This window comes from Podarcis tiliguerta (genome assembly GCF_965153285.1).
Source record: "Podarcis tiliguerta genome assembly, chromosome: 3".
In the NCBI taxonomy this organism is placed as follows: Eukaryota; Metazoa; Chordata; class Lepidosauria; order Squamata; family Lacertidae; genus Podarcis; species Podarcis tiliguerta.
The window spans coordinates 91,870,491-91,881,770 of NC_139536.1; the positions used below are offsets into that span (position 1 = coordinate 91,870,491).

Consider the following 11,280-nt stretch of genomic DNA (forward strand, 5'->3'; position numbering starts at 1 on the left):
GGGAGATGTCCCTACCTGGAACCCTGGAGAGCCACTGCTATCCAATGTAAGGAATACTGAACTAAGTGGACCAATGGTTTGTCTCGGTATAAGGAACCTTCCTGCACCCCATGTTTCTAAGCATGAGTGTGGAGGTACTTGGCATCTGTTCTGTGGTGGACTCTCCTTCCTTGGTTTAGGGGCGTTGGGGTGAGAGGGAGAAAATAATATGTTGCGCCACATTCTCTTCTAACAGCCATTTTTATTTATGCTTTTACTTCCATCCCTCACACAAACACACAAGCGCATGTAATCCCCCATCTTATTAAAAAAACAAAACACTACTGTTTGTTTGTTTTTTATTTATTACATTTTTATACTTCCCTATACCCACAGTTCTCAGGGTGGTTTCAACATAAAATCACAATATAAAAACACAAAAAATACATAATCACTAGAAACAAGCAACGGGTTTTCCAGTTTTATGACCGTTCGCCTATATTAGTTTACAAAAGTATTTATCTGTCACATCAGAAACATCAAGTTGGTGTACAGCAATATATACAGAACGAAACAATACAAAACAATCTTCAAGATGCCTGCCTAATCTTAATAAAACTTAAACCAAATAGGCACGTCTTTTCCATAGCATTTATTCTTGTTATTTATTGAATCTATATACCGCCCTATACCCGGGGGTCTCAGGGCGGTACACAGAATAAAATCAAGATATAAAACCACAAAATACATAATAAAAATAAAAACAACAACCCAATAGCCCCCCCCCCAAAAAAAATCCCACACATTTAGCATCGCTAAACACCTGACTTCTAGCCGAGGCCAGTTGGACCTCTGAAACACGGGGGACAAATCCTGCTTATCCACATGATCTCATTGATGGAGCTGGGATATAAGGACTCAGGCAGCCTTTAAGGTATCCTGGGCACAAGTAGTTCAAAGGCTTTGTATATTAATACAAGACACTTGAACCTAGGCAGCCAGTGCAGGTGATCTAGCAGAGTGGTCACACACTGCCAGCCCTCTCTGCCCCCATCAGTATTCTAGCTGCTGCATTCTCAATAGCTGAAGCTTCAGGTGTGACACAGCACATAATCTGGAAGTTACCAGATAGCTCAGTACTGCGGTGATAACACCAACGTGGCAGGTTCGATCCCTGCATGGGACAGCTGCCTATTCCTGCATTTGCAGGGGGTTGAACGAGACAGTCCTCAGGCTCCTTTCCAACTCTACAATTCTATGAATTATAGTTTCCTTTTACAAAATAATAATGCTACGTGTGTCCAGCCAGAGTTAACAGATCATTGCTGGTGTATGGAATAAATGGCGATCACAGCTATATATATATATTTTAAAAGCTTGTGCCATTTTATTTGTTCTGCTGTGTTCCATTAGCCACTGCTGGGCCATTAGTCTGTTTGAGAGTTCCCCCATTTTTTGGCGGTAGCACATTTAGTTTCCTATGTATTGCTAAAGTCTTCGCCAAAGACAATCTTTTCACTCTTGGTAATTTAGTAATGCTCCAGTAATGTCTGTGTCTGCTTGATGCCCGGCTATATCTTCGACTTAACAGCATTTATCTGAAAGTGTTGATGACAGCTGCCTCCGTGCAGGTAAATAAGTATCTGAGCGCTTGTGTCCTTGACACCGTGGGCCTTCCTCTTTATACATTTAAGCCTCACTGACGTTAGGTATTGCTGGTTAATATGTAGTCATCCTTTACAAACCCAAAGACTTGGTGTGGCAGTTCAAATCTTCTTCTGTGTTTGAGTCTTTGGGGAGATGTTTTATCCAAGCCGATGTATAAACCGTGCTGCTTTTGTTGCTGGTGCAAGCCATTATTTAAATATACAGTGACTGAAAGCTGATTCCCACTTGTGGAGAAATGTACACCTATTTTGCTTGCAGCAGTCCACAGTCATGAGAATCCTACCGCACACCCAAAGAAGCTAAAATACATATCGTTCTCTCTCGAGGGTGGAAGAAATGGATACTGTTCATGGTTTCAGTGCACGTGTGGTAAACAGACAGGTTTGGTCACCATTCTAGTGCCATATCTGCTTTGCTCCAGACGTATTTTCCTCCTCGCTTGAAAAACATATTTTCATCAAATCCACTGAATTTTATGGCGTCTTCTACACCTACATCCAGGATAGATCGGGAAGGCTCTTTCCGGCCATTTGCACAGTTTAGAAAACGCATCTGGGTGGAGGGGGGCGGACAGAGAGGAGAATTAAGAACATATATAGCAGATCCCACAAAACAAATACCCACATCCCAGTCACTTGAGATTAAAGTTGCTGGGACACCCCTGGTGCCTTACTCCAAATGTATGTAAAGAAGTACGCAGTGAAGATCCACAGAGGAACATTTTAAATAAATGCATCAGTCAAAACAAAGGGGGAAGGGGGCAGGAGATTGCACAAGACATATCATATGTGCACAAGACACATCATATGGGGACTTCCGGTGAGGAAAAATGGCGGGCACCACGGCAGCGGGCAGTTCCTGAAGCCAGCCAGAGCCAATTGTGCTACTAGGCTGGCTCTAGGCTGCTGAGACTGCCGCTGCCACGTTTCCCAGGGACAGATTTGCAAATCTGGGGACATTCTAGGAATGGAATTTGTCCGGGGACAGATTTGCAAATCCGGGGACATCTGGTAACCCTAGTTCAAACCCGAAAATGTGGTTAATCTTGAACAGTGGCAAGGTGGGTCTCCTAATTTGGCCTGTGAGGCAGTTTCCCCCAGACCACACCGCAGATTTCATATGTGAAATCAAATGTGGGACAGGTAAAGATGGGGCTGTGAAAGAACAATCCCCACTGATTTAAGTGAGACTTGTCCAGCCAAGTAAGTGTAGGGCAAAGGCTGATATTTTGCCCCATAGATGGAATGAACATTTCAAGTTGTGGTGGTGGTGGGGGGTAAATAAGACAACAAAAGAAAACAACTTACATATTCATCCAGAATTAAGTATGAATCTCTCATCTGTTAAATAAAAAGGGGGATGGAGAAAATAATAATAATAATAAAACATATCTGTAGGTTTGAAGATTGGTGAGCAGTAATAATGACAGATTTTACCTAAGCTATAGGATTGCTGTTTTTCTAATAACTTAAACCTGTATATAAATTGCATAGAACTGATCTATGCTTTAAGACAAAAACAACTTCATTGGGTATAAGGGGATCGCTCTCTGTCTTAAAGTGCTTTCAATCTAAAATTCAACACAGAGAAAACATAAAGGGGATGGTTTATCTTCAAACATTAAATGAGGGGGGAACCCCCTAAGATTTTCAGAATGCTGAATTCTATACCTAATCCCAGTTTCTTCTCTTATACCTCACAGTTATAAAATAATACATGACAGCATTTATCAACAACAGCTCTATTACTACCGCAATTTTGTCCTCTTAACTATTTTGAAAAAAATGAGCTAATGTTTAAGAAGTGAGTAAACCAACAAAGCTACCCTCTCTGCCAACCCAGCAGTTCGAAAGCACACCAGCGCAAGTAGATAAATAGGTACCGCTGCAGCAGGAAGTTAAATTGTGTTTCCATGTGCTCTGGCACTCGTCACAGGGCTCCGTGCGCCAGAAGCGGTTTAGTCATGCTGGCCACATGACCTGGAAAAGCTATCTGTGGACAAATGCCAGCTCCCTGAAAGCCAAGATGAGCACCGCACCCCATAGTCGAATTCAACTGGACTTAACCGTCCAGGGTTCCTTTACCTTTTACCCTCCCTGATGAAACAGACTGTATCAGAAGCTGCTTTTACACTGCTGCAATGCCAGGATATTATGAAGGCTTAATATTTTCCACTGATAGACCTATCCGTCCAAGCCCTACCCATCTGGAGTGCTAATCATACAGCACTGCAAGCTTATAAGAATTCTAGCCGACGTTTCCAGCAGGGGAAAAAGCAATAAACTTTGTGCCTGCGTTTTTCTGCTAGCAAGCTCCTTTCAAAATACAAAACCAAACCATTAGCATTTCTAGTTTTCAAGATAAAAAGGTCTTTTCTCAGAGTTGATGAATAGTCCGCATTAGAAGAACTTTACCTTTTGATTAGATTCGGGCACCAAGCACGAGACATCTTTATGGCGATGCAGGAATCGTTCAAAATCTTCGTCGCTGATGACAAATCTCTCCGCTTCTCTCAGAGCCTCTTCCCCTGTATTTTCTCCTTCGATGAGCAGGCACTGAAATACCTGTGAGATAGCCAAGCGTATGATTAAGAGAGGATGTTTGTCGGTCACACAAACACCGTGGCAAAACAATGATCTGATGGAGAGACTCTCGGCAGTCTCTTTTTACACAGTAATAGACCACGGGTAAGCTATACGATAAGGGACACGGGTGGTGCTGTGGGTTAAACCGCAGAGCCTAGGGCTTGCTGATCAGAAGGTTGGCGGTTCAAATCCCCGTGATGGGGTGAGCTCCCGTTGCTCAGTCCCTGCTCCTGCCAACCTAGCAGTTCGAAAGCACGTCAAAGTGCAAGTAGATAAATAGGTATCGCTCCAGCGGGAAGGTAAACGGCATTTCCGTGCGCTGCTCTGGTTCGCCAGAAGTGGCTTAGTCATGCTGGCCACATGACCCGGAAGCTGTACGCTGGCTCCCTTGGCCAATAAAGCAAGATGAGCGCCGCAACCCCAGAGTCGGTCACGACTGGACCTAATGGTCAGGGTCCCTTTACCTTTAAACTATACGATAGTGACTGGAGGCTCACTTACTGTCACCTATGAGAAAACACACCCACAGCATTTTGCCACCCACACCAGCCAGTAGGTCCATTATCCTCCTAGAGCAGCAACAGAATCACCAGTCTCTTCAGGCGTTATGCGTGTGAAGAGGAGGAATGTGATGAAAGGGGCTGTGCGGCTGTATGTCTAGCCTCATCCTCACCACTGTGTCGGGCGTAAATTCTGAAGCAACGAGTCTGCTTTATGAATGGACACTCCTGGCCCAATTGAGAACTGGGAGGAGCCACACAACCAGTTCTATTTTACTAGGGCCAAACTTTCATTTAGTCCAGAACTCTGTTCTTAGTCGTCAGCCAGATGCTCATAGGAAGCTTGTAAGCAGAACCTGAGTGCATTGCAGCAATCCTCTGTCAGGGATGGAGTTTTATTGGTGAAGAATCTTCCTGGATTCACGAGAACATTATTGTACTTTCTAGTCAAACATGACCGCAGCTGGTGTTTTTCTCCTGTGAGCCATGTGAGAACTCAAGAGCGGTGCTCAGAGACAGGGAGATATAAACCTGCCGCTGAGCACATTATCCTTTCTTCTTACTCTACTTTTGGTCTGTATATACCATGTATTTTTTGCTCCTGCTGAATCGATTCACAGCAGCTGGTATTTAGGAATATGCTGCCTCAAACAGTGGAGGTAGAACACAGCCGTTATGTTCTAATGTGTCCTGGGGCCTCACGGTGAAGGGCAAGTAAGAAATCTTATAACGAAATGAAAGCATTTTGCTGAAAAAAGAAGAGGTTCTTACCTTCCAACGGACAGGGTTTAGAGCTTTAATGTGCTCGTTCATATCCTCTTCCATGTTGAATCTGTTAATCACGGAGTTTATTTTGAAAGCCACGCCATAATCTTGGCACCACTTCTTCAATTTTTGGAGATTCTCAACATGGCTTTTCCTCCCTTGCCCACGGCCAATCAAAACATTGACCTCCTCGCAGAAGCTGTCACACGACACTGCAAGTATGTCTAGGTATTTCCCTGAAAGAGACAACGTTCACCCATGAACACCATGAGGCAAGGTGAGGCAGGAGCCCCAGGTAGAAAGAGCCCCAGGGGCAGAAGATCCCAATGCAGATCTTTCTTCAGGGCCGGCCCACCCATGAGGCAAGGTGAGGTGACTGCCTCAGGCAGCAGGATACACCAGGGCAGCAGTTCCTGATGTTGATCTTTCTTCCCTCCTTGTTCATGATGTAGATCTTTCCTCACCCCTTGTTTCTTGGGGCTACTTTGGGGTCTGCCTCAGGTGGCAAAATGTCTTGGGCCAGCCTTGATCCACACTATGGGCCAATGATTCGTATCCTATTCAATCCCAAGTTATTTTCATAGGCTGGACCAGAAAATAACACACAATGTGCTTTTGGATTGTAATGAACTGTTCTTCCATTTATCTATAAATTCCTTACCAAAGCGTCAATCGAGCTCAACATTATTTTGACAACCATGAATTAATTCATTCAACAATTCTAATGCATTACTGCCCCTCTTGCTGGTTGCCCTGGAAGAGGCAAACTTATGGGAGTTTTACTAAAATAGTAATAAACCTAGATGCTTTTAATTAATTAATTGAACAGGTATCCAATCGCCCAAACAGAGCAACTTATAGCTGAGGCCAAAAACAAGCAGAAATAAATTAGGGCTCATCCATAAAAGGTAAAGGTAAAGGTACACCTGCCCGTACGGGCCAGTCTTGACAGACTCTAGGGTTGTGCGCCCATCTCACTTAAGAGGCCGAGGGCCAGCGCTGTCCGGAGACACTTCCGGGTCACGTGGCCAGCATGACATCGCTGCATCTGGCGAGCCAGAGCCGCACACGGAAACTCCGTTTACCTTCCCGCTAGAAAGCGGTCCCTATTTATCTACTTGCACCCGGGGGTGCTTTCGAACTGCTAGGTTGGCAGGCGCTGGCAGGCGCTGGGACCGAGCGACGGGAGCGCACCCCGCCGCGGGGATTCGAACCGCCGACCTTTCGATCGGCAAGCCCTAGGCGCTGAGGCTTTTACCCACAGCGCCACCCGCGTCCCAGGGCTCATCCATACTGCTGGGTAATGCAGACAACAAGCTTTGGTGCCTCCATTAATTCTCCACAGTTCACACATCCTCCTCATACTTCCCCACCCCTCAATCCAGATTTTCTCATCCCTAACCCTTTTCAGAGCATCCCTGGTGTGAGAGAAAACCCTGGAAATCTCACCGGAGCAGAAAAACACCCCCCCAAATCAACAATGTGATTATTATTTTTTTGCCCCCAGCCACTAGATGAAGGTTAAGCAGGATAAAGGACTAATAACACATTTTCGAACAGATGAAAAAGAATGGGCCGTAAAACAAAACATCATTTATCTCTGCTACCCTAGAGAAAGATTCCTGTTCAAGGTTTCAGAATGTCTGGAGCGGCAGCCTTGAGCTGTTCACGCCTCTTGAGGAACGGCTGTCCTGATCCACCAGCTCATTGGAGTGGTTTGGTGCAGAGATACCAAAGGAGTATGTCAAAAATGCCAGTGTGGTCAATTCTAGTGCTTTATTATAGGAAAGAGTGAACTTACAGCCCAGCCTTTGGAGCTCCACTGCCTTTGGAGAAACGGGACAAACACCACAAATGTGGGAGGTCACCGTGACTTGTCCGCACCCAAGCAAACTTTAACACATTCCTTATACACAAAGCAGCATGCCAGACCCTCCCACCCATTCACCTGCCTAGTGAGGCCATAGGTGGCAACTATCCAGAGCTTACAGATAAGTTTCCCTCTCTGGGCCAAGAGCCCAGCAACCTAAGGTCCACAGATAAGCACAGCATCAAAGCAAGTGAATAAACGAGCTCATTTTTCCAGGAACTACCAATTAATGTATTGACTACCAAAATGCACACAAAAAACCAAAACGCACACGAAAAGGCTGCACTAAAAATTCAATTTATGTGAGTAGTCGTGCATTCAGCATCAAATGCTATTGAGCAAAAGCAGACAAGCGTAAAAGGTAAAGGGACCCCTGACCATTAGGTCCAGTCGTGGACGACTCTGGGGTTGCGGCGCTCATCTTGCTTTATTGGCCGAGGGAGCCGGTGTACAGCTTCCGGGTCATGTGGCCAGCATGACTAAGCCTCTCCCGGCAAACCAGAGCAGTGCACGGAAATGCCGTTTACCTTCCCGCTGGAGCGGTACCTATTTATCTACTTGCACTTTGACATGCTTTTGAACTGCTAGGTTAGCAGGAACAGGGACCAAGCAACGGGAGCTCACCCCGTCGTAGGGATTCGAACCACCAACCTTCTGATCAGCAAGTCATAGGCTCTGTGGTTTAACCCACAGTGCCACCCGCGTCCCAAAGCTGTTGTAGGGATATAGTCATTGTCCTGTTGTGCATGGATAGACTGTCTCCGTTGGCTCCATTTACATTCAGAGAACAGGGTCCCTATTAGTACAGTGGTACCTCGGGTTAGGAACTTAATTCGTTCCAGAGGTCCATTCTTAACCTGAAGCACCACTTTAGCTAATGAGGGCCTCCTGCTGCTGTTGCGCCGCTGGAGCACAATTTCTGTTCTCCTCCTGAAGCAAAGTACTTAACCCAAGGTACTATTTCTGGGTTAGCGGAGTCTGTACCCTGAAGCGTCTGTACCCTGAAGCGTCTGTAACCTGAAGCATCTGTAACCCGAGGTACTACTGTATTAGTGTTTATCCTTCTGTGGTAAATGGGAGATTATTTCTTTCACTTGTAAAGTAAAGTACCTATGCCCAGCTAGCTCAGTAGGTACAGCACAAGACTCTTGATCTCAGGGTCGTGGGTTTGAGCCCTACATTAGGAGGAAGCTTCCTGCCCAGCAGGGAGGGTTGGTCTAGATGACCCTCACAGCCCCTTCCAACTCTATGATTCTCCTGCGCTCTCTCTTACCATAGCATCTGAACCATCTTTCCTTGATCATACTTCCGTTGCTCACGATGCTAACGCTCGGCAGCTGAAGGTCTTCCTTACAGAACTGGACCAGCTTCCCAACAAATTCTCCTCTCTCGTGCAGAAACGGCTCCCCTCCTGAAAAGTTTATTTTCTCCATGCCTAGGATGCAGAAGTAGGTGGGGGGGGGGAGAGTAAGTCGAAAGCATATTCTGACAATTGCACATGCAGCGTGTATGTGTTTGTGTGTATTGTCACGAGGGCTGACAGGAAGTGCCGGGCCCCTGCAGGTCAAGAAGAGGCCAGAGTCGTGCTTATGCACAACTCACAGACTTAACATATAGAATAAGAGAACAAGAAGAACATATGTTTAAAGTTTACTGAATATATGGAAAATAATTGTGTACAGCTGAACATGCCAGCAGCATTAAGACAAATTCATCAGTATAAAATGGTTTTGATGGATGCAATAATGGAAGACTGTACTCAATGGTACAGTATTTTTGTGTAAAATAGGAAGGGATTTATGATATGCCAAGGATGTGGGTGGCGCTGCGGGTTAAACCACAGAGCCTAGGACTTGCCGATCAGAAGGTCAGTGGTTCAAATCCCCGTGATGGGGTGAGTTCCTGTTGCTCAGTCCCTGCTCCTGCCAACCTAGCAGTTCAAAAGCACCTCAAAGTGCAAGTAGATAAATAGGTACCGCTCCGGTGGGAAGGTAAACAGCATTTCTGTGCACTGCTCTGGTTTGCGGCTTAGTCATGCTGGCCACATGACCTGGAAGCTGTACACCGTCTCCCTCGGCCAATAAAGCGAGATGAGCGATGCAACCCTAGAGTCATTCGCAACTGGACCTAGTGGTCAGGGGTCCCTTTTCCTTTACTTTATGATATGTAAAATGAACCATGGAAAGAGAACAATGGAAGTCAGTGATATCTTGAGGATGTAAAATGAGTATTTTAAATTGTAAAACAGATAGCTTAATAAAATTATATACAAAAGAAGACTTTGGAGTCTTGGAATACAATCGTATTGTCTTAATTATTGCAAACAAAAAGCCATGTGCAATTAATCTAGGCTGCAATCTTATGCATATTCACACCGGGATAAATCCACTTGAACTTGTGAGGGAGACAAACATCAAGAGGTCCCATCACCGCCGCCCCTTTGCACGGTTGAACTACTGTCTGCCTAAACAACAAACAGCAGGACTCCCTCCTGGAGGAAAAGCACCAGATATCTAGCTAGTACAGGAGCCAACTCCTAGGGGCTGAGGCCCCTTCCAGTCCCCCATAAAATATTTGAGATGTCGGCTCACCCACCCACCCTGCCCAAAGTTGATGGGCATTGTTATTCAAATAGTGGGCGCGCCCAGCATCTTGTGATCGATTATGCGGGGCGGCACTTACTTGGGTACCCCCGATGTTTTATTCAGGTGGGTAGCTAGCCAGACTGCCCAGACAGCCCCGGGTCACCCACCCACTCACTCACCCGCCTGCTTGAGCAAGCTGAGCCCTCTCTTGGCTTCCTGCAGGGGCAACACGAAGGAGGTCTTGGCTGTGTGGAAGCAGAAGCCGCACTTGTAGTTGCACTGCCGGGTGAAGTGGTAGTTGACGCTGAGCGGCACCGGCGTCCCGGAGGGGCTCCCTTTCTCCGGGGCGGGCGGGCGGCGCCCGGGAGCCCCCCAGAGCCAGAGGGGCGCCAGGCTGCTCCAGAGCGCGGCCAGAGTGCGGAGCAGGAGGCCGAGCAGGTGGCGGGGAGGCGAGAGCATCATCCTCGTTACGCACACAGGCGCTCCTCTCCGAGGCTTCAGTGCGCGGCGGGGAGCGAGCCGGCGGCTTTTTAGCGAGCAGATAACGGGACGGCGGGGCTGCGAGGAGGAGGAGGAGGAGAGTTTCGGTTTCCATTTCCCGAGAAACTAAAATTGGCCCGGGGTTGCCAAGGGCGCGAGGACTGGCTCGGTTGCCTATGCAAAGGCACACCCACTAGCAGCCCCCACGCGCACACAACACACACAGAGAACACACCTAGCAGGAGTCTTTCGTTTTTAGTTAGTATACAGCCGTGATTCATTCATGACTCTACTTCTGTGCAAAAGGGAGCCTAACTTTTCATGCGGAATCTTACCTGTCCTGACTGCGCAAGTGAAGCTGGCGTTTAATATGATTTGGAAGTCTAGAACCGGAGCACATTCCACCCTCAAATAATTTGTGCCCCTGCTGATACTGTCTGTCATTTGAATGCTCAATCCCCCCCCCCCCCATTTTTAAAACAGTGCATTACAGTATCCTCTTTCCAAGCGCACATTCCCCCACACCAAGTCCATGTTTTGTCACCAACTGCGTGCTTAAAACACACACACACACACACACAAAAAAAACTTGGATCAAGTCATAATATTAGGAAGTTGGTAAAGAAGTGATTACAGAAATGTGATAAATATGTTAAAATAGTAGGAAAGTCAGAAAGAGTAACGGAAGGAAGTCGTTACTCGTTTGGCATCATAATAATAATAATAATAATAATAATAATAATAATAATAATTTATACCCCGCCCTCCCCAGCCAAGGCCAGGCTCAGAGCGGCTTAGAAGCAATAATAAAAACAAGATGAATGATTACAACTTAAAAACAAAAGTGA

The 11,280-nt window shown here is 46.3% G+C and overlaps 1 protein-coding gene across 1 annotated transcript; it reads right to left on the reverse strand.

The window, feature by feature from the left end:
- Window positions 1–326: 326 nt before the first annotated feature.
- RSAD2 (radical S-adenosyl methionine domain containing 2) lies at window positions 327–10,880 on the reverse strand. Its single transcript, XM_083431786.1, has 6 exons — window positions 10,132–10,880; window positions 8,641–8,802; window positions 5,504–5,733; window positions 4,062–4,211; window positions 2,955–2,987; window positions 327–2,199 (listed from the first exon to the last, which is right to left on the reverse strand). Exons 1-6 carry the CDS (start codon window positions 10,412–10,414, stop codon window positions 2,035–2,037), a joined length of 1,023 nt encoding a protein of 340 aa, XP_083287912.1. The 5' UTR covers window positions 10,415–10,880; the 3' UTR covers window positions 327–2,034.
- Between the last annotated feature and the right edge of the window lie 400 nt (window positions 10,881–11,280).

What these genes read in the sequence shown, in the direction of transcription:
- RSAD2 (XM_083431786.1), bottom strand. Translation starts at nt 10,414, where the DNA reads ATGATGCTCTCGCCTCCCCGCCACCTGCTCGGCCTCCTGCTCCGCACT. An exon ending in CAGCTTGCTCAAGCAGGCGG is followed by an intron (nt 8,803 to 10,131) that starts GTGAGTGAGTGG and finishes TCTGCATCCTAG; the next exon opens with GCATGGAGAAAATAAACTTT. An exon ending in TGCCCGAATCTAATCAAAAG is followed by an intron (nt 2,988 to 4,061) that starts GTAAAGTTCTTC and finishes TTTATTTAACAG; the next exon opens with ATGAGAGATTCATACTTAAT.